The 21,376-nt window shown below is 58.6% G+C and overlaps 6 protein-coding genes across 6 annotated transcripts; all 6 read left to right on the forward strand.

Moving 5' to 3' along the window:
- Window positions 1-21: 21 nt before the first annotated feature.
- LSCM1_04937 (uncharacterized protein) lies at window positions 22-687 on the forward strand (the record flags this gene model as incomplete). The annotated part of the gene is made up of 1 exon (XM_067322419.1): window positions 22-687. One exon carries the CDS (start codon window positions 22-24, stop codon window positions 685-687), a length of 666 nt encoding a protein of 221 aa, XP_067180192.1.
- An 816-nt stretch (window positions 688-1,503) lies between these two features.
- Window positions 1,504-1,950, forward strand: LSCM1_04938 (uncharacterized protein; the record flags this gene model as incomplete). The annotated part of the gene is made up of 1 exon (XM_067322420.1): window positions 1,504-1,950. One exon carries the CDS (start codon window positions 1,504-1,506, stop codon window positions 1,948-1,950), a length of 447 nt encoding a protein of 148 aa, XP_067180193.1.
- A 2,036-nt stretch (window positions 1,951-3,986) lies between these two features.
- Window positions 3,987-5,702, forward strand: LSCM1_04939 (uncharacterized protein; the record flags this gene model as incomplete). Its single annotated transcript, XM_067322421.1, has 1 exon — window positions 3,987-5,702. The coding sequence occupies one exon, from the start codon at window positions 3,987-3,989 to the stop codon at window positions 5,700-5,702; it is 1,716 nt and encodes a 571-aa protein (XP_067180194.1).
- A 1,663-nt stretch (window positions 5,703-7,365) lies between these two features.
- Window positions 7,366-9,375, forward strand: LSCM1_04940 (uncharacterized protein; the record flags this gene model as incomplete). Its single annotated transcript, XM_067322422.1, has 1 exon — window positions 7,366-9,375. One exon carries the CDS (start codon window positions 7,366-7,368, stop codon window positions 9,373-9,375), a length of 2,010 nt encoding a protein of 669 aa, XP_067180195.1.
- Window positions 9,376-10,132: 757 nt separating this feature from the next.
- LSCM1_04941 (uncharacterized protein) lies at window positions 10,133-15,355 on the forward strand (the record flags this gene model as incomplete). Its single annotated transcript, XM_067322423.1, has 1 exon — window positions 10,133-15,355. The coding sequence occupies one exon, from the start codon at window positions 10,133-10,135 to the stop codon at window positions 15,353-15,355; it is 5,223 nt and encodes a 1,740-aa protein (XP_067180196.1).
- A 1,555-nt stretch (window positions 15,356-16,910) lies between these two features.
- LSCM1_04942 (uncharacterized protein) lies at window positions 16,911-19,460 on the forward strand (the record flags this gene model as incomplete). The annotated part of the gene is made up of 1 exon (XM_067322424.1): window positions 16,911-19,460. One exon carries the CDS (start codon window positions 16,911-16,913, stop codon window positions 19,458-19,460), a length of 2,550 nt encoding a protein of 849 aa, XP_067180197.1.
- Between the last annotated feature and the right edge of the window lie 1,916 nt (window positions 19,461-21,376).

The following is a 21,376-nucleotide window of genomic DNA, read 5'->3' on the forward strand; positions in this document are numbered from 1 at the left end:
GCATTGTTTTGCCCTAAGGACATGCACTTTTCGGTTGTGCCTGCGCTTTTAGCAGCCCTCTGTGCGGTGGGAACACTGCTGCCCTCCACAGCGCTGCGGGTGCAGCCCACCATCACCGCCCTTACTTTCGACGTGGGCAAGGAGGAGGTGTGCCTGTATTCCATCGGCAAGGATTTCTATGAAGGCGTGACCATGCACTACCATGTCATGGAGGGGGCGGATGACTTTGACCTGTTCATTCGAGACGCAGACGGGCACATCATTTACGCTTCTTACGCGGGAGAGCATGGCGCGGAGGACCGCGTGTACTTTACAACGCGCGCCAGGAAGGAGCATGCGTACTGCATCGACAACCGGGATTACTCGGGCAAGCCGAAGATGATCAAGATGGAAGTTGGGCTTACCTCTCTAAAGCGCTGGAAGAACCGCATAGACCCGCTGCGCAAACTCATGACGCGCACAGATGGGTTCGTAATGGGCATGCACGATGATCAGATTCTGCTTCGCATGAAGGAGCAAGGAGTCCGTGAATGGGTAGAGAAGATCTTTACCATGCTGACGGTGCGCTTAGTGACGGAAGCCTTCGTTGTAACGGTCATCGCATTGCTGAACGCTCTCACCATCCGATACCTGTTTCGCCGAGTGCCCCTACCGCAACCGCTTACGGAACACATGACGAGAAGGTGATGCCCGCTGCGACACCCACCCACCCACAAGGAACGACAGCAAGGTCAATCGCTTCGTTCTCCTCTTTGGCACTTTCTCGTCCCTTAGTGAAGCTCGCCAGCGTGCAGCGATCGGCCTTGGATTTGATGAAGTGGCTATCAGGCATTCATGAAGGGAGCGGATGAGAGGTATTTCGAGCACACATACACATTCACGGACGAAGATGTCGGCGCTTACTTGTGCGTAAGCTTTTGTGCGTCCTGGTGCCAGCTGAACGGTCTGTTGGGCTCTTTCTTCTACACATAGTCGATGTTCAGATCAGCCTTGTTTTGACGAGACAATGGAGAAACAAATTAGTGGCACTCTACTAGTGCGCCGCAGAAACGAATCACTGCCGCCGGCGCATCTGCTTGAATTTGCGAGTGCGCCTCCTACAGGCCAACCTCTGCACCAGCGTGCGCCGACGGGGGTAGTAGTAGCCATGTCCATGCCATCGAAGACAGTCTATCAGCGCCACCTCTTCATCATCTGACTCAAGTCTCCTCCTCGCAGCACACAGCGTCACTGCCCTCCCTCCCCTTTCTCTCTCCTTCCCTTCGGCTACTACGCGGATTACTAACGCTGCTCTTGTCACTGGTCTAGTGAACGAACTCTGTCCCTCGCGCCCCTCGAGGTAGTTATCGTAGTCTTCAAGTCTCTGCCACATCCTCACTCCCTCACCTTTCGACCTCACCCACCGGTAGCACCTCCGCCACACGCAGTATTGGGGTTGTCGAAGCCTTTCCTTTCCCCCACAACGCACTGCACAGCAGCATCGATTCTGAGGACTGGACTCATATGTTCCGCCGCGTTACTCTTCCGATAGGCACTATTGGTGCTCTGAGTGGCCTGAGCACGGCTGTTCGCGCAGGTCACCACACACCCACTACGCATGACTGGTCTCAGATCCTGCCGCAGCACATGACAGCTGAGGCGCGTGCCGCCGTGCAGGCGCAGGGTCACCGTACCGTCTCCGCCGTAGTCCCTGGAAAAATGTTCATGCGCCACTGGATCGTGGCGGAGCAGTCGACAGTCTCTGTAGTCAATCGTGTCATCTCAGGCATGATTGCAGTCTTTACCATGATATGGGCAGCTGGGTACGCCACGCTGGGCTACAATGGCAACAACTGCGCGCACGTAGCGGGGTGGATGTTCATTGCCTACTGGCTTGTACTGCACACGCATATGATGTGGCTGGCACCCACTCTGCTCGGTCTCGCCGTCCTCGAGCTCGCGCTGAACTGATATGTCACAGGAAATGGCGGGGCACTGCTGTGGCAATGTGAGAGAGGGTACAGCTGAGAATGCCCATTGGCCTCCGAAGAGGTCGGCTGCGGGACATCACACGCTAGCTTGGTGAGCTCATCCCATCTCGTGCAGGCGGCGTGCAGGCTGGTGAGGCGGATGCTTGCGCAGCGTTTGAACCTGCGAGTGTAGTAATAGTGAACGGTGGCGGCGGCATCTGGGCGCAACGCGGAGGACGAGGTGGCACGGATCAGAGAGTGGTGGAAAGGGTCACGCGAGTGCTTGATCTGACCGAGTGAGCTCCCTCATGCCTTGTCTTTCTCCTCACCTTTCTTTCGCTGCCGACGACCCGAACCACACAATGTGCGGGTGCCCTCCACATGCGCTAGAGAGCATCGTAGGTGGCGAACTTGGCGCCCACCGCTGGAAGAATTGCAGATGTCTCAGCCACTGTCCTCTTTTCTTTTGAGTGCTCTGTATGTAGGCGCGAAATGTCCTCGTCTCATATTTTCATGACGTCTTCCTCCATCCCCACTCTTCGCCGATCGTCGTAGCGACACGTTGGCCCCCTTCTCTCGCTCACTTCCGCCGCGCTAGCATCCGACCCGTGCTTTGCCCTCTTTCACCTCTCTTCCCACTCCTCCTTTGATGTGTGCGCCGTCAAGGGATCCACAGACGCATCAGCACGATCCCAACTTCATTGCCACTCATGGAGGCTCGTTTCTGTCTTCTAACCTAGGTGGACTGCCTCACAATGACGGGAGAGGAGACACACCCGACACAGTGAGGATGCTACTGAGCTACCTCCCGCCTCTATCTTCCATGAAATGCCGCGCCATCCGTTTCGGAGGGAGCCAAGTCGCCGCCGCTCTCCGTGCCGGTGCGGAATCACCTGCGGTGGCCACACAGGGGCCGACGCCCACGACCTCGAGTCGCCCGAGCAGCCCCATTGCTAGGCAGGTCGGTGGTCGTGTGCTGGGCGCGGCGTGGTGTCGCAGCGGCCTGCGGAGCGGGTGGCGGGTAGACGGTGAGGCAGGGTCCGTGCCCCGGTGACCGAGTGGGGGGACGCCTTGCAGGAAGGTGCGTGTCTGCAGCTGCGCTGCAGCAGGCGGCGTGTGCTGGGGTGAGGGGAGCGAAGTGGTGTAGCTGAATGGCTGAGGGCGGACCAACTGGAAAAAAAAAGAAGAAGCGAAACGTGTCTCTGCGGTGAACAGGTGATGCTGTTGGCTGCGATGCATGCTGCTGCATGTCAATGCCGTGTGCACCGCTAGCGAAGCACCGGGTAGCTCCCTTCCTTCAGGAATCGGTGATGCCAGTGTGTGTCCTGCACGAAACGTCGTTGTCCTCGAGCGGCCGACAATGCTTCATGCCCTTTGGGGGGAAGCGTATGCCAAATTGCGGTGTGGCGCCTGGGGAGAGGCGCAGTGGCATCGTGTGCGTGTGGTGCACAGTAAATGGGACGATGGGCTCTTGCACACTCTCTTCCTCTCCCCACTGTTCTACCAGCACGTGAAAGCCCAAGTCCCAGCGGATGAGACACCAGTGCACACCGAGCACATCATCACCACAAGTCACGGACTCCACGGGGCCCTTCTCTGATTCTTCATCCGCCTTGACGCACATCTGAAGAGACACTAGTCGTGCCGAAGGCCATCTCGCCGGGCACATGCGGTTCTCAGCTGGTTTAGTTTTTGTTCTGCTCCAGGTACGCGTGTGTTGAGTGTGTTGTGGTCGTTGAGCTACGGGCATCGCTCAGATTTTCGCTTGACGTCCAGCCTGCCGCCCGCGCGGGCGGGGGCACCTCTCATTGCAGGTTTTTAACAAGGCAGCAGACTAAGCATTGTCTTTACTCCGGCCGCTGTCGCCCCGCGGTGGAATCTGCATTGCCTCTGCGTCTTAGCGTGAGGCGACGGAGGGAAGCAGATACAAACGCCTCTATACCCTCGCACCCCGCTGCCGCTGCACCTCGCGTTTTGGAAGGTTCACACTTACACGCGGCCGCCGATAAGCAAAGGCCACTTGCTTGAACCGCCGTCATGGACAAATATACGAAGGTGAAGGTCATCGGCAAGGGAAACATGGGCACCTGTACTCTTGCCCGCAACAACGAGGATGGCAAGTATTACGTCATCAAGCAGGTGGACCTTACACGGATGAGCAAGAAAGATCGGCAGCAAAGCCTGAACGAGGCACGCGTGCTGAGCTCGCTGCGGCACCCGAACGTCATCAACTACGTTGACAGCTTTCTAGCCCGAAAGTCAGACAACCTTTGCATTGTGATGGAGTATGCCGAAAGCGGTGACGTCAGCACGCGCCTCAAGAAGAGCTACGGCGTTAACGTACCTGAGCGGCAGGTGCTTGATTGGTTTATTCAGCTGGTGCTGAGTCTCGACTACGTGCATCAGCGCAAGATCCTCCACCGTGATGTCAAGACGCAAAATATCTTCCTCACGAACGAAAACTTGGTGAAGTTGGGCGACTTTGGCATTGCGCGCACCCTGGCGAACACCTACGACCAAGCGCGGACGTTTGTAGGCACTCCTTACTACCTGTCCCCTGAGCTAATTTTAGAGCAACCCTATGACCACCGCAGCGATGTGTGGGCACTGGGCGTTGTCCTCTACGAGTTGTTAACGCTCAAGCATCCTTTTAACGCCAAAGACATGAAAGGACTGCTGCAGCGCATCCTCGCGGTGCAGTATGACCCTTTGCCAACCCTCTACAGAGCCGAGCTGCGGGATATCGTTGCGCGGATGCTGGTGCGAGACCCTGCTGGTCGGATTAAGCTGGAGGACATCTTGCGGCTACCGATAGTTTGTGAGCGCATACGGCAGTGGCTCAAAGAGCCAGACGCCGTCCCGCAGCACTACGTACGCTCTCTCTGCAAGCACCACCTACTCCCGGCCTTCATTGATGGGGCGACTGCGGTGCCCTCCCCCAGGTCAGCAGCAAGAGCTGCCGCGGCCACGGCGCAAGGCGGGCGTCAGAGCTCCTCTGACGGCGCCTCCAGCCACACGGACCCGCACGTGTGCGCCGGCGCTGATGCCGGTACGTGTCCGCTCGTGATGCCGAATGGGCACTACTCTATCCTTTCCACCGCTGCACGCGCCGCTGCAGCTGCATGTGCATCAAGTGCATGCAACGCCTCTCCAGACCGAGCGCGGCCCTCTATACCGACGCTGAAGCCCTATGGCAACCTGCCGCAGGTGGCGGTGACGCCACCGCAGCCGTATGCCTCCCAGCTTCCACCCTTGCAGCCCCGAGTAAAGGGTAACAGCAAAGCTTCCGCCCCTTCGCCCCCGTTCAGATCACTTTTCAGCTCGCCAAGTACTGCGAGGTCTGCCGTTCCGCCAGGCTATCGGCAGCAAATCGATGCCGTTTGTCAGCCCTCCCCAGCGCAGCCGCCACCGCAGCGAGCCATCGCGCGAACCAAGGTGACTAGTAGGCCCTACGCTCGCCCTTATGTGGCACAGTCTCACCTGTTGCCTTCGCCGTACCTAGGCGAGGACGCCGGCCCACAGCTGCCAGGCTACCTTCTCGCTCCCAACCCACGTAGGAAACCAAGCGACGTGCGGCGTCAGCAACCCCACAAGCCCTCGGGACCCTACCTGAATCCTCTGTATTCTACACCGCGCCATATGGCGCCCGGATCCAGGCAGATAGCCCCATCTCTTCTTCCGGTATCTGACATCAAGGCGATGCTGCACCGCGCTGCCGCCGACCGTGCGCGACGCCGACAAGAGCTTCTTTAGCAGTGGCAGTACTCCCCTCCCCTTGGGTGCAGAGAAGCAGGCAACACTGCACACGAAATGGGGAGAACTACGCGACGAGCTCGTATTGTTGAAATAGGTTTGCTGAACGCCCCCCCTCCGACTGCAACTCAGTGCATCTGAGGTGGCTGTCGCGTATGCGGGTGTGTTCACGCCATCATTTCGCTTTCGCCTCTTCTCTTCCCTCCCCCTCCCCACTGAGATGCTGTTTCTCGCTCGCCCTGCGTCTTCTTCCTTCTGCGACCCATTTATTTCACCTTGTTCGCCCTTCGCTCTTCCCTCCCCGTGGACGTGGGTGACCCCCGATTTGTTTTGCGTCACCCTGCTTACCACTGAACGATGCACATAGGTTCGCGTCCGCTGCCACTGCGCCGCTTCGCTTCTCCTCCTCACCCCACCCCCTTTTCCTCTTTCCATTTACCTCCCCCTTTTTTCTCCTCCATTTATGACCGCCTCACTCCTCTGCTCACTATTCCTCTCCAATGATTTTCCCTCCGTCCTCGTTTCTCTGCGCAGACGTGGTATGTCTGTGTCTTTGCCCTTTCCGTGGAAACCCTCTGCACTTCTGTATCTGATTGCTCAGCTGTCACGCCTGACCGCATCCTCCCACCCACCGCCGCCCTCTTCTTCCTCTCGTTCTCTTTTCTTTTCCTCTTTACTCACCCCACTCTCTCCATCTCTATCGGATGAATAGCTGCATGTATGTGTCGCCGTCGTAGTCTATGCATGTGCGGCTGGGCGCGTCACTCTCGTTCCCAGTACTTCTGCGCTGGAAGGAGGGGGGAGGCGTGAGCTCCGTCTCCCTTTTCTCTTCTCTGCGCTTACTATTCTCTTCCTCTTTCCTTTAGCGGACTACGCATCATGCATGTCTCGCCTGTTGTCTCTGTATGGGGGCGTAAAGATCGAGGGAAATATGAGCACCGGGGCAGACGCGTTTTGATGTCGCTGCAGATTGCGATCAGCCGGATTCGGGACAGCAGCCATGATGCGGAACATCTTCTTACCCTCTTTCTCCCCTTCTCCTGTTCTTGTGAGGGCACCGTGGTACAAATGCGGCTACCAGCACCGTCAGCACAGCTACACTCAGCCTGTGCCATCGACGTCGCCATCACAGCCGCTTCAGGGAAGCCACTGGGCGAATCGGCGCGTCAGCTGCGAAAACTTCGCTGCTGCGGAGGTGTGAGAAGTATCTGAAGCACCTCTTGGTGATGGACTGCCGTCGCGCCCTCTTGCCCGTGAATCGAGAGGCTGTTGCGACCTGCCGTTGCCTACCCACCCTCCGAATCGCTATGCTCAGTCACTTCCTCTCCATTTTCTTTCCGGTCACCATCGCTGTTTCTGTGGCGCCACCTCCACGCCGACGATGCCAGGCGGCTTTTACTCCGCCTTTTCCATTATCGGAAAACGACGAGCCGCTCTTCCACGCGCTTGGCGCGCACGAAGCAGCTGGAGGAAAACTCTTCGCGGTTGGACGGTACGCCGAAGTACTACACTCAAAAGACGCCCCTCACTGTCGTTTCTTCCCCGCAGTGGTGGCTCAGGAGCTGCTTGCGGCCGACGCGTGAGCACAACTGCAGGGCACCCTATCCTCCGCTGACGAGAAGCGGCGAAACGCGCCACTCAGCGCTTTGCGAAGTGCTCCATCATGAATGGCATGGAGTGGGGCGAAGGGGAGGAGGAGCTGACACACTGCCTGCGCGAGGAACACCCACGCGTCTCGGCTCTTCCTGTGAGCATCCGCTATCGAGCATTTTCGCCACCGGCGTCCCGCGCCGGCGTTCGCGTCGGGCGGTCTGTTCATGACTTTTATCTGTACCGCCGCCGCCGTCTCGACGCTGCCATTGATGCCGAGATGACAGCCTACGGCACCTCGGTCGTGCAACCGCTGCAGTGCGCACTGACCGACTCCTTCGCGATTGCGCAGCGGCAGCAGGCAACGTACCAGTGGCTTGGGCAACGGCACACCGCTGATGAGATCCTTCACCGCTTTGCTGTGGACCGGAAGCTTAACGCGCCGCCCTGCCTAGCCGCCGTAAATCGCTCGCTGAGTGCCCTTGCTCGTGAAGGTGGGGCAGATGCCGTGCTCGACATCCTGGAAGACGTGCTGTTGGATACCGCTGTTATACCACTTAGCACATTGCTCGGCGCCATCAAAGCGCTGCCTAGCCACCCCGTGCAAGCAGCCCGCGTCGCCCTCACCTTCCACGGCTCGGTCGGGCCACAGACGGTGCCCGCTAGCGTGTGGGGCAACCTCGGCGCCGCCCTCGCGCAGGCGTCACTGCAGATGCCAAAGCCCCTAGAGGATCACTTCATGGAGCTCTTTGAACGCATCCTCGCCATGGCTAGTGCGTCTACAGGCCGCCTTACTGAATCACTTGTGGTGGCTTATGGTCGATGCTTGCTTTCCAGCAGCAAGCCTTGCTCCGCAGCGATGCACCTGGTGCGCGAGGAACTGCTCAGCGGCCGCAGCCGGGACGGTTTCACGAGTGCGCCACTGCAACTCAGTGGCTTTTTGAGCGACCTCCTCGTTGAGCTGTGCCGAGCCGACGAGAAGCTGAGGACTTACCGTCACCGTGGCTCTGACACTGATACCTTGACGTTTGCGTGTGACGTGATCAAGTACGCGTTCGCTGTGCGTGTGCAGTTGACACCAAAAGTCTTCGATGAAGTGCTGGCGCTGTGTGACCAGCGGAAAGAGTACTACCGCATGTGTATTTTGTTTCTGTCCATGTGCGTCTTGTCGACACCGTCGTTGATGTCCCTACTCCGAGTTCTCGAGGCTGTGGCACAGATTCAAGATCTGCGCGCGCCACTGGAGCGTCTCCTACCGGTTAGCTGCACTGACTTCTTCCTGTGGTGCCTGCAGCGGTACCCAGGCCTTTATCAGCCACCGATGGACTCGCAGATTCATCAGAATGCCACACGGCAGGTTTGCGCGCTGCTGGGCAGCCTCACTGTAGAGGAAAGCAACGTAGCGAAGCTGCCTACTTTGCTGCAGTTTCTTGTCGAGGATGAAGGAATACCTTCGCTTATGGCCTCCAGTGCGGTGTCAGCAGCGGTGCGTCGGCTTCGCGAACTGCGCTGTCCAGCCGGTGAGGCTGTCTACGCTACCCTGCACGCTCAGCACGAGGCACTTCTGGGAGCTGTGCTGGAGTTACCTACGAGGCCGATCCGCGCGATGCGCTCGACGCACGCGGTGAGTGTTACCGCCGAACTCCAGCGCCTTCTGCCCTCGGAGTCGGTGTACTGCACCGTGCTAAGCGCCGCTGCACTGGAAACACTAGCGAGTCGCCCAGCTGCGGAGGAGGCATTCGTGCGCATGATGGAGTCGTATCAGCGCAAGTGCGGCGCCGTCGCTCTCCTTCCGTTCGAGTCTGTATGCGCCTCATTTGGGCTGCCAGATGGCGCTCTCTCGATGCTGCGCAGGTGGCACCGCGAGTATTCCTGGCTGGCTGTTTTGTCCCTTGGGCTTTCCTTGCAGCTTGACGGCGCGAATGGCTGCGAGGTGTGCTGCGCCGCCTTCGCTGCTACTCGGCAGGTGCACAAGAAGGTCATGTTCATCTGCGGCAGCGAGGCCGAGGCAGCAACGGCCAAAGAAAAGAAAGTGGAGCCGGTGATCGGGATGGAGGCGCTGGTGCGGCGATTGTCGGGTTAATGAGGCGAAACTGACGATGAGAGTACGCACGAGCAACGCGAGCGGTGATGAGCCTATGTTTGCCTCTTCCCCAAGCGATATGCAGCCCCCTCTACCCCCTTCCTCTCTGCCATCTGCGGAAAGCTTGTGAGGCCCTGACGCCGTCTATGTTTTGCATGCTGACTCACAGGCTGGCTAACTGAGGGCGGCGGCGGTGGGCTCCTGCGGGAGGCGTGGAACAAGATGAGTCACTCGCCGTGATCCTCACCACCACCATTGACAGGGGAGAGAGTACACCGTTCGACGTTGCATCGTTAGAAGCACCTTTTCTTTTCCACGATTGCTCCTTTGGCGCAGCACCGGTGTTTGCCGCTCTCTTCTCACCGGTGAAGTATTGCGCTGCAGCGCGCTTTGCCGTCGACGGTGCATGCAATCACTCTGTGCAGAGGGGAGGGGGGCGTCACTTATACAGGAAAAACTCTCTCCCTCCCACCGTCCTTCGCCTTCCTCTATCCCTTCTTTTTTTTTCTACCTCCCCCTCGTCACTCCTCTGACACACAGGTCCTCCTTTGGCCGCTCACATAAACGTTGGGCTGCACTCCGTGGTTTCATCACCCGCGGGCTGAGAGTCACCTTCATCCTTTTCTTCGGGGATAATTTCGGTGTGTGCGGCACACCGCACCTGCCGGTTCTCCAGCCGACGAATACGCGCATCTTTCACGAGAGTCTTATCAAGCTCATCTGCGCCTGCTGACCGCCTGAGCTGTCCTTCTCAACGATGACGTCATCGGCGACGACGATTGCTGAGAAGCGGGCAACCCCGTTGCACACGTACCCGACGGATGTGCAACCCAGCAGCAAAATTCTCGCGCACTGCGGCTTTGACAGCCGTCATTCAAACGCCGTCGCCTACCTCCGTGGGAACACCCTCCTCACATGTGGAGGCAAATTCGTCCTCTTCTTGCACATCGACTCCGGTGCCGTGGAGTCGCAAAGCGGCCCCCCAGATGGGGCCATCGGCGCTGTTTCTGTGCACCCTAGCGGACTGTCGTACGTCGTGGGTGAGCGCTGTCCCGCCCACCCGCTTTTGCGTGCTTACAGTTGGCCCTCTCGTTCGCCGCTGCAAACGTTTGCCGGGGGCGCCGAGGTGGGTTACAGCACGCTCGCCTTCAACCTGGATGGCAGCCGGCTCGCCTCCGTCGCGAGTGGTCCCGATTACACTCTTGCCATCTGGGACTGGCAAAGCGCCTCGCTACTCCTGCGTAGCAAGTGCTTCAACTCTGACGTGTACAGCGTCGCCTTTAGCCGCTTCGACGATGCACTCCTTGTGACAGGCGGAGCCGGGCATATCAAGTTCTGGACGATGGCGAACACCTTCACGGGCAAGAAGCTTCAGGGCTCGCTCGGCAAGTTCGGCCGCCACGAAATATCCGACGTCACCACGTTTGCGGTCTTGGCGGATGGCAAGGTGCTCTCCGGCTCTGACTGCGGCGACCTCCTCTTGTGGGAGGGAGATCTCATCGCATGCACCTTTGCTCGCGCCTTTGCTGTCGGCGAGTCTGGAGGCACAGAAATGGGACAGGCACCGTACGACATTCAACCATGTCACGACGGCGCCATTCACTTCGTCTCTCTGCAGGGCCGGTACGTGGTGACGGCTGGCGAGGACGGCTTTATGCGTTACTGGAATCTTCATGAGCTGGAGAGGGCAGAGGGTACAGGAGTGCCGTCGTACTATGCACCGGCCTGCGTCGGCGAAGTGTGCGTGTCACCCGCGTTTCGCATTCGCTCGGTCACGTTCGATGAGGAGCACCAGCGCTGGATCCTCCTCGACGAGTTCGGCACCATCGCCACCCTGCCCTACCCGCTGTGTGCGGGTGAGCTAGAGGTGACGGGACAGACAGCCCAGGTACACCTCCAGCTAAATGGTGTCCCTCTTACGTGCGCGGCGGTATCTCCAGTCGAACACGTCGTCCTCACCGGCGGCGCCGATGGGGTTGTGCGTTGCATTGACTACCTCAGCTGCACAGAGCGGTGCCGCGTAGAGTGGCCACGTGATGCGCGCAAAGATCCGGTTCCAGTCGCAGACATGAAGGTGCTCGTACAATGCTCAACAGCGCAGAGGATGCTTGCAGTGGCTGGGTTTGGGGACGGTACGGTGCGGCTACTCGAAGCTGACGAAGGCTGCAGCATCATTCGGATGGCTGGGCAGTGGAAGGCGCACGCGGATGGGCTGTGTGCATTGGCAGTGAGCGAGGACGCATCGCAGGTGGCCAGCGTTTCCCCTAGTGGGCACGTTTTCTTCTTCGCTGTGGATACGGCACCCTGCACCCTCATCCCTGTCGGCTATTGCGTCGGTCCACTCCAGAGCCCAACGAGCGCCGCATGGGACACACAGGCAGTGAGCGGCTATGGTGGCTGCCTCCTCGGCTTCGAGGGTGGGGAGCTGCTCTCCATCCACGCTCCGGTACCAGGCAGCGTCAATCATGAAGAGGGGTACGAGTTTCCGTGTGTATTTGACCTGGTGGCGATTCGCCAGCGTCAACGACCACTGCCAAAGACAGAGTCTGAGGAGCTGGAGGCGGAGGACGTCGCTTCCACTGCACTGGAGGAAGAGGACGTGGGGCCTTGGCCGATCAAGTTTGTTGTGCAGCTCCCAGGGGACGGTTTCGCGATTGGCATGGGAAAGGAGGAGCTCGCGTACGTGTACCAAGGCAACATCCGCTACGCTAACCGACTAGAGCTGCCGCCACTGCCCCCAACCGGCGTGGAGCCCCCCGACTACGTCGAGGATCCGCAACTCAACGTGTGCTATCGCGACTGCGTACCGTGCCGGGCCTTTGTCAGCCCCAACGGCGCGCTCGTCGTGTGCGCAGACCGCAGTCGACTATTACTGCGGCAGGCTAGTAATCGGGCGCACGTATTCCTTCTCGGAGCTGCGCACGACAGCACGAGCGGCGCAGTCACCGGTGCCTTTCTCTCGCACGACAGCGCCGTGGTCGTTTCGGTTGGGACGGACGGCCTTGTCGTGGCACAGCTGCGCGACGGCTTTGACCCCCCACGTGCTGTACCGCCGCTTGCCGGCGGTGCGACGGCCGCCGAGCCGGTTCCCGGGGCTGTTACGGCTGCCAAAGAGGTGGTCGAGGTTGCTGAGGCGCCTGCGTTGTCGGTTCAGGAGCAGAAGGAGGCAGACGATGCAGCACGGGCGTCTGCGGTGCGGGAGGCGCATCTGCAGCGCTTCTTGACGAAATTGGAAAAGGTGCGTGGCGCGTACGCCGAGCTGATGCACCGCAATGAGCAGTTGCCGTCTGACCAGCAACTTACCAAGAGCGAGATGCAGCTCGATGCCTCGCTCCAGGATGCACTGGACGCCGAGAAGGAGAATCGTGTGCGAGAGGCGGAGCGAGAGTACATCCTCTCCGCTGCGCGTGACAACGTCAAGACGGCGAAGCTGCGGAAGTGCTTCCTTGACAATCTCCTCTACGACAGATTCGAACTAGAGGCCATTGGCAAGAGCTTCTCCGTCGCCTCCATGCGCCTCCTTGACCCCCACGAGTTTATCAACGTACTTAACGCGGCTGCACGCCAGCTGGCCGAGTCAGATGGGGAGTCAGATGCCGAGAAAGCGGAAGATGAGGAGGTCAACAGTTGCCAGAATGGCGCACCAGTAGACGCAGTAGCGACAGGACGCGTGGTTTCGGATGCCGCCGTGGCAGGTGGCGCCGCCGCCGCACGCAAGCAACCGGACGACCTTGATGACGTAGCTACTATCGGCGCATCAGTGAAGCAGCAGCTTGACAAGATGGACGCCCGTCGTCGTGAGCGGCAGGAGCGGCGAGACGGGTATGCGCGCTTATTGGACCGTCAACCTAACCCCGCGATCGACGACGCGGCACTGAGGCAGCAGATCGCAGTTGACCTCAAGAACCGAGGGGACTGCACCTTCCGCACAGATGCCGCATATCGAAGTGCGCCTCTGTACCGCCCTACTGCGGCCGCAAAGCTGCAGCGAATGACCCGCTTGGTGGAGGAAATTGCGCACCTGAAGACATCCTTCAACGAAGACCTGCTGAAGCTGCGCGAAGAGAAGCGGCACGCCCTTGCCCGCCTCAACAGCCTGCGCCAGGACTACGGGAAAGTGCTACTCGAGCTCGGATTGGGGACCAAGTCCGATGTGGGTGACCTCTCCCTCAACCCTGAGGAGGAGCCCGAGACGCTATACACGATGGATCGCGACAAACTCGACGCGTACAGCAAACTGAAGGCGGAGGAGCGAGCTAAGGCTGAGGCAATGAGGGCGCATCGGGGATTCGGCGCCGACCTGGCCGGAGCGCAAGCGCCCGAGCGCTCGCGCGACTCCTCTACCCTGACTGGTTGCACCGTGCCAGGCGGAATGGGCACCTCACACAGGCGCAATAAGAGCAACCACTTCCCCTCCTACCTCGAGCGCGGCTCACGCCAGAGTATCATTGGCAACATCGCGATGCGGGAGCGTATGGACGCGGATCTCAAGGCCAAGCTCGACAACGTCAGTCTCACACCAGAGGAGAAGGAGGAGCGGGAGATGCAGCGAGCTGTGTTGGAGCGAGACATGCGGCGCTTGAAAGCTGCCATGGATGCAGTTCAAGCAGAGTTCAACGACAAGTTGGAATCACTTCGAGTGCGTCGTGCGGCGCTCGACGTTGATCTTTGCCTGATGATGAGGCGCCTTACCCTGTTTCACCGAGAGTATCAGCTACTGCTGATATTTCGATCACATGACAAAACGCTGCGTACCGCCCTGTCGACGGTGAAGCAGGAACGGGAGACGGTGCAGCGGGCGATTGCGTCCCAGCACACGGACGCGGCTTCTATCGAGGAGCGCATTCGCCATCTCACCGTCCAGCTTAAGACCACCAATCAGGGGGCAGAGGCGTACATGGACGAGCACTGCCCAAGCGACAAACTCTCCTACATCAAGCGGGTCTACTACCGGCAGCTCAAGCGGCGGCGCCGCCTGGAGGACGGGGACGATGACGATGACGATATCACCAGCGACGACGATGAGGATGAGGACGACGGCATTGGCGAGGAGGTGCGGCCGCCCAACTGCACCGTAGAAGTGTGGGAGAGCATGCTCAGGTACCGTGAATCTCGCCTCGACCTGACAGAAGCCATCGACGCGGCTAAGACAGATATGACAAGCATCCGCAGCCAGCTCGATCGTAGCGAGCAGCGGCTGCAGGAGCTGGCGGAGCACGTGAAGCAGTGCAGAGGCGAGATGCAGGTTCTCGATGAGAAGAAGCGGAGGGAGTTAAACATGTTGTACACAGTGGTGCCGCTTCGCCTGAGCCAGATGCGGTGCCTCGAGAACGACGCGCAGCTACCGCCTAACCTGCCAGAACAGCCAGTGCTCGTCATCTCCACAGAGCAAATGACGGCGCTCCGACAACGCATCTTTGAGTTGGCCGGCCAGAAGGTGGAGCGCCATGAAGAGGTAGCGAAACTGACAGCGGAGCTGCAGCCGCTAAAGGATGCGCGGGCGGCCTCGAACCGCGTCTTCGAGGAGTGGCAAGGCAAGGTAAGCGAGGTGATGCTCCTTCGGTTTGGTCGGCACGTTGATTTAGAGATGCTGGAGTCTTGCGGGTCCAGCTGGGCGGTAGAGATGAAGAAGGAAGAACTGCGCCACCTTGAGTTGAAGTGGGCTCGGTCGGTGAAGAAGGTGGAGAACGAAATCGCCGAGCTCCACGCCCGTCTCCAAGGTAAGCTATTTGAAAACACTAGCCTGCTGCAGGACCTTGGCGATCTTGAAACGAAGCGCCAGCACGTAGATGCCATATTGTCGCAAGCGACTTCCAAGACGGCGCAGCAGTATCATGGCACGGTTGTTGCGTCAAAGCAAGAGCGTGCCGTGCTGCGTGAGCTCATCGCTGCGCAGCAGGAGGAAATAGACGCGCTCAATGCGGAGATTCTCATGCTGAAGCGTAAGGGCGGGCATGTCTACAGCCCAGCCATGATGTAGACTCGAAGCACTGACTTCTCCGCTCCCTGTGCCGCCGTCTGCGCCCGGCTATTTTGTACGTTATTCTTTGCTGCGGCTCAGTACCGGGTGCTCCTCTTTCTGCACTCCAGACGCCATAGAAGATCTTTACAGCGCCAGTGCTTTGCACCGCGTTCGTTGCGGCTTTGCTGCTTCGGCACGTTACGCTTCTTCCAGTGCATGCGAACGTGGTGGAAGGACAGAAAACAGGCCCGCGGTACAATCGTGGTTTGGGCGTACTAAACCCCCTTAAAGAAGGGAAGAGAGGGGAGGGGGGGTTAGAGCGCTTGCATGACCTCGCCTTGCCACTCCCCTTTTGTATAGTTTCTTCTCATCCTCCTTGCTCGTGAGTGCCAACGTATTCGTCTATTTCACACTGCGCACTCGATGTACCAATGTATAAATCTTGCACAGTTCTTTCTGTCATCAGACCGGCCCGATGGGCGCCCCTTCGCGAATGACGTCACCTTCCTGCGGGGACCCGTCCGTGCCTGTGAAGGTAACCCTCACGCGCCGCGAAGCAGGGGCCCAGCGCTTTTTTCGGCGTCTTTCTTTTTGCTGTCGGCACTCTTCAGCTCTTTCTCTCAAAATAAAGAAAAGAGAGAGCGGCACGTTGCCCCTTTCTCTTTGATGCGCCGCTCCCCGTCTGACGACTTGCTTCCTTCCAGAGCAGCGACCAGCATAAAACCTGCGCGCATCCCTCAACTGCACCTTCGACACCGACTGTGCTCTCTCAGTCGCGTAGGCCCTTCATGCACTCCCTTTCCCGGAGAACGCAGTTTCCCGTAAGCCTTCCGAGCTCTCCTCGCGAGCCTTTCCCTTCTTCGTGCAACCCGCCCCGGGCTTCGATCCCTCTATAGGCACTCTGCTGCGATGGCTTAGTGTGCCGTTTGGCTCTCTAAGTGCCACTCGTGTCAAGCCGGAACGTCCGCTCTGCTTCATCTCTCTTACGCCCCCTCCTTCCCTCTCCCCTTCATCGCCGCTTCGGCTGTCCTTTTTGGCGTGGTCTTCCTTCTCCCTGACACAGAGGTCACCCAAAGGTAGCACAGACAAGTAGTCCTTCACCGTCCTCTCGCCCGCCCACCACGAAGACGCTCCCCTCCCCCTCACACTGTACCGTTGACAGAGAACACCGTTGCACGTGTGTGTGTCTCTCTCTCTTTTCATCTCTTTTTCTTTCTCCGTGCCTCTCTCATCATCTTCGAATAACAAAGGCTCTGCCCCGCCAAGCCGTACGCCGCCATCTCCCTTTTTTTTCAGTGGCTCGGTCGCTTTATTCGTCTCCCTCCGCGTTTGTGTTCACGTGAGTGATCTGTGTTGATTCCCTTCTTCACTGGGTGACCTTCGCACACGCGCGCCCTCAGATTCTTGAGCGAACAACTCTCCACGACGACGACAGCACCGCCTTCAAAATCACAAACATATATATCTATATCTATCTATCTATCTATATATAAAGAGGAGCGACTTGTGTACGCATACCATACAAGCAGAACCACTCGAGCCTTATCCCCGTCATCGAAGTGCCTTGTGCATCATGTCACTTTTCGGCGCATCTCTTCCCTTTGAAGATGACACAGCGACCTCGCTGATTCGTCGCTCCGGCTTCCCGCCAGAGTCGACATACGCTCAGATGCCGGAGATTTACTTGTGCCCGTGCTGCAGTGAGTTCAGCAAGCAGCAGGAGCGCGAGCGTCTTCTGCGCGAGGCTCGCGAGGCCAAGGAGGCTGAGCGTCGTCGCATCTTGCAGCTTGACGTCTTTGAGGAGCGTGCGCGGCCGCTGCCCTCTGGAGATATCCGCCGAAAAGGATACCGGCGTATCCTAGACGGCGAGGAGGTAGCCGAGGCGGCCCAGAACGTGCCGCCGCCGCCGACGCTCGATGAGCTGCGCCGCGCTAAGAGGGACCAGAACGTGCCGAAGCTGGTCGTTACGATCCACTGCGGCCGAAACCTGAATGCCGGCCCCGATGACCTGGTCTCTGTCATTGTGCGATGCGGCGCCTTCGAGGGCCAGACCGAAAAGATGCCGCGCGGCAAGGAGATCACGACGCCGTGGGAGGAGCTCTTTGAGTTCCCGTACATGAACGCGAACGAGCCGCTGGAAGTGCTCGTTGTGAACAGTGCACTCGGCCTTGAAGAAGACCAGCTGATGGGCGGCGTAGCCGTCCCGCCCAGTGCCTTACAAGACCGCCGCTGTGGTGATCAGGAGCCATTGCCAGTGATGCTGGAGGACGGCATGCGCAGCGGCTACGGCAGCTGCAAAGAGGGTCCGATGGGCGCCATTGTCGCCTCTTGGTACGTACGCGACGGGGAGGAAAAGTTAGATGAGGAGGCGATTGAGAAGCAGACCCTCAGCATGCCGCTCAACTGCACTATTGTGGCACGCCACCTCTTCCAGTACACCGACTACGGCGCGACGCTCTACACCGGCGGCGTCCTGTGTGTGTTGCGCGACACGAGCGACAACTGCTCCGAGTCAGTGCTCTATACACCTGGGTCGCACGCGGAGGCTTCGCTGTCGCCTTACTACACCAAAGAGGGCTTCTACTACCATCCCGAGAATGCGTCGCAGCTGATGCAGCTGAACACTGAGAAGAAGCTGGGCCACATCCTCGTGTGTGTACCCAAAGAGGACGAAACTGAAGGGGATGAGGAGGAGCTACTTGTTATCGGCGCGGTGCCACTGGAGTTCGCGCGTCTGTGCAAGAAGGGAAGGGCCGTACTGCTGATCGAATCCAAGTCGAAAGAGGACGCCCTCTGGGGTGAGATCGCGATTGAGTGGTGTAACAAACCGCTGGATGAGGAGGAACTTCACCCGGCCGCACTGGAGGTCAAGAGGGAGTCCCTCTTCGTCACGGTCGTCCGCGGCCTCAACCTTTCAGACCGGAATGGAGATCCACTGAAGGGGGGCTCTATCTCCGTTGCTACCGGCGATTTGGAGGGCGTGACGGTGGAGGCGCCGGTGGCTCTCGACGAAGATGGAAATCACGTCATCACCTGGAACCAGGAGGTGCGCTTCATGGATGTGGAGAAGAATCAGAAGGACATTGAAGTGCAAGTCTACGAGAAGGGTTGCCTCATGTCTGTCGGCACGTGCGAGCTAGAAGCTAATGACGACGGCGTGGTAATCATGCAGTTGTACAAAGCTGCCAACGCCAGCCAGGAGAGTGGCGAGGTTGTGCTGAGCTACAAGCGTCTGCATGCTACGTCGTCAAAGGAGGCGCTGATGCAGCGGAAGCGTGGCGGTGTCAAAGGAGCACTCAGCAGAGGCGCCGACGAGGAGGACGAAGAGGAAGGCGACGTGGAACAACGCGGAGACAAAGGCGCAGAGGTAACGGGAGACGGGTACGAAGAGGAGGGCGAAGAGGAAAGCGACGTGGAACAACGCGGAGACCAAGGCGCAGAGGTAACGGGAGACGGGTATGAAGAGGAGGGCGAAGAGGAAGGCGGCATGGAACAACGCGGAGACCAAGGCGCAGAGGTAACGGGAGACGGGTATGAAGAGGTGGAAGAGATGCGAACAGGGGCTAGTGCCCTCCAGTCCGAAGGCGCCATGAGCATCAACGACGAGGCCTCGGAGGCATTAGGCGCTGAGGAGGCCGCGCAGCAACAGCAGAGTGAGGAAGGCTCGCAGCAGCGGCAGCTCCGCGACGAAGCGCAGAGTGAGGAGGGAATGCGTATGGGGGAGCTTCAGGAAGAGTACTTGGAGAAGGAAGAAGGAGCGGAACGTGAAGGCGTGCGTTTCCATGAGTACGACCCGGATGAGGAGGCACCCAAGAGTGAATCTGCAAGGGAAAGGGCTTCGTCAGCCCTCTACCCTGATGCCGCTGGAGCTTCGAGGCCCCGCCGCATCTCGTGGGAGGCGCCGGCCGGCAAGGATGTCGAGTACAGGCAGCCGTGGTACCCGGCTGGTGCACCGGATACCGATCAGCATATCCCTTTTACCAAGACAAAGTTGTCAAAGAAGAACATCGAGAGCATTCGTCAACTCGAGACGTGCAAGCTGCGTATTGAGGAGGAGTCCGTGCGCCGCAGCTTGACACCTCGCCACTCACCCTCTCGAGGCGTGTCTCCCAGCTCCCAGTGAGGACGGATGGGGCCGCATCTGGCGCCACGGTTCGCGGCTGTCGAATAGATGCTTTGCATGACCTCTTCGTTTACCACTGCTTTGGGATGACGGGAGTGGCAACACATGTGATGATGAGTGAGAGGGGCTGCATTCTGCCCTCTGTCACTTTCCCATCTCTTGGGCTCGCTCGCCAAACTTGCCACTGCTTTATCTGGACGGTGCTGCAAGCGGTGGCCCGTTCCCATGACGATATTTTGGTTACCGCGCCTTTGCGCTCACTTCTCTTTGCGTCACATTTCCTGTTGTCTGCCTGTCTCTCTCTCTGCGTGTCTGTGTGTTCTTGATTTGTGTGCGTTCGGTGTAGTGCGTGCCTTTGCGCTTTCAGTCCTCCTTTAGCTGTACTTCCCTCGGATGTGGGCGCCCCCGACTCCTCTTCGATCCCGTTGTTTGGTGCTTTCTCCTGTTTCTCGTCGATTCTTCGACTCGGTGTATGAGTATTATGTGTACGCTTGTGTGTGGCTTTCTATAAACGCGTCCTTTTGTCATGGGCGACACTTGTGCAGTAGCGTTCTCAGTGGGCCAATCCCCTTCGCGGGGTCGCCTTGCCGTCTGTTGGCTGTAAATGGAGCGCAGGACACTCATGGAGTCACGCTCGAACACTTTGTTGCCTCTCTGTGGTGACATGGCAAAGGGTGACGGACGCAACGCATGCACAGTGTCTGCCCCTCTTCCCCCTTCCCCTCCCCTATCTTTCGTTGCCATCTTCCTGTTTGTCTCGTACACCCGCGATGATGGTTCGGCACCGCACACTTCCCCCCCTCTTCCTCTCTCCTCCCCTTTTCGTTCACCAGATCACAGCCATCAAGAAGAGCAAAGAGAGGGAGAAAAAGGTAAGGTACACTCACCTCTCTCCGATTCTTTTTTCTTCTCGCCTCTCCCCCTCTTTCATTTTTATTTTGAGCTGTACGGAATTTCGATTTTTTTTTGTACGTCTCTCTCTCTTTCTGTTTTCACGTCCTCACTGGCAAACTCTGTACCCTCTTCCCTACGTCTTCAAGTCGCGGAGGCGCATCGGCAAGGTTGTAGAGTGGGGCAGAGTGTCTGGGGTTAAAGCGTGAAGAGGAGGAGGAAGGGCTAAGCAGAAGAGGTTTCCCAGAAAATGCGGAATCCGAAGACGGTTCTGCCTGCGCTCTTTCGATCCTCTAAGCGATGTGAGTCAATCTCAACAACAGAGCAGACACCTGTACTTTGTCCCGTACGCACTGCATGACAACTCTTTATTGATGTTTCTTCGTGTGATTGGAGGGAGTCAGTAGTAAGCGAGTGAGCGGTAAATACGGACCCTTAGGGAAATAGGATGCGCACATCCATGGGACCAGCGGGAAGGAAGGGGGCGAAGGAGGCTCTCGTCACAATTGCTCCTCTTCGCCATAGCGTGACTAGGGCGCTTCACCTCCTCTCACTCCTCGGTTCTGAGGAGGCGGTGACTGTTGCTGCGGCCCACGGACTCCTCCTGCGTTTTGCGTGGATTATTCTTAAGCTCCCTATTTGATATCTTTACTGATTTCCTTTTTATCGGTCTTCCTCCTCTTCAACCTTCATCACCTTCCACGCGCTCAGGCATACCCCTCTCGCGCCACTGTTGTTTTATTGCTCTTTTCGTGTACCCATTTCTCTCTCTATGTTTCTCTGTGCTCTGTACAGGGGTGTCTGCGTGTGTGAGCGAACGTGTGTCCGGCTTCGTGGGACTGTGCTGCCCCACTTCGATGTCTCTGTTGATGTTTTCTTTCCCTCGTTTCGACTCATTTTCTTCCATTTAGTCATATATTGATCTTTTTCTTCTCGCTGTCTGCCCCGTCGTGCGCTTCTGGGAGTGTGTGTCCTCCCCTGTCGCGCCTCGCCCCCAAAGAGCGGCTTCGCATGCGCAGCCGCGA

This window comes from Leishmania martiniquensis, chromosome 14, assembly GCF_017916325.1.
Source record: "Leishmania martiniquensis isolate LSCM1 chromosome 14, whole genome shotgun sequence".
NCBI classification, from domain to species: domain Eukaryota; phylum Euglenozoa; class Kinetoplastea; order Trypanosomatida; family Trypanosomatidae; genus Leishmania; species Leishmania martiniquensis.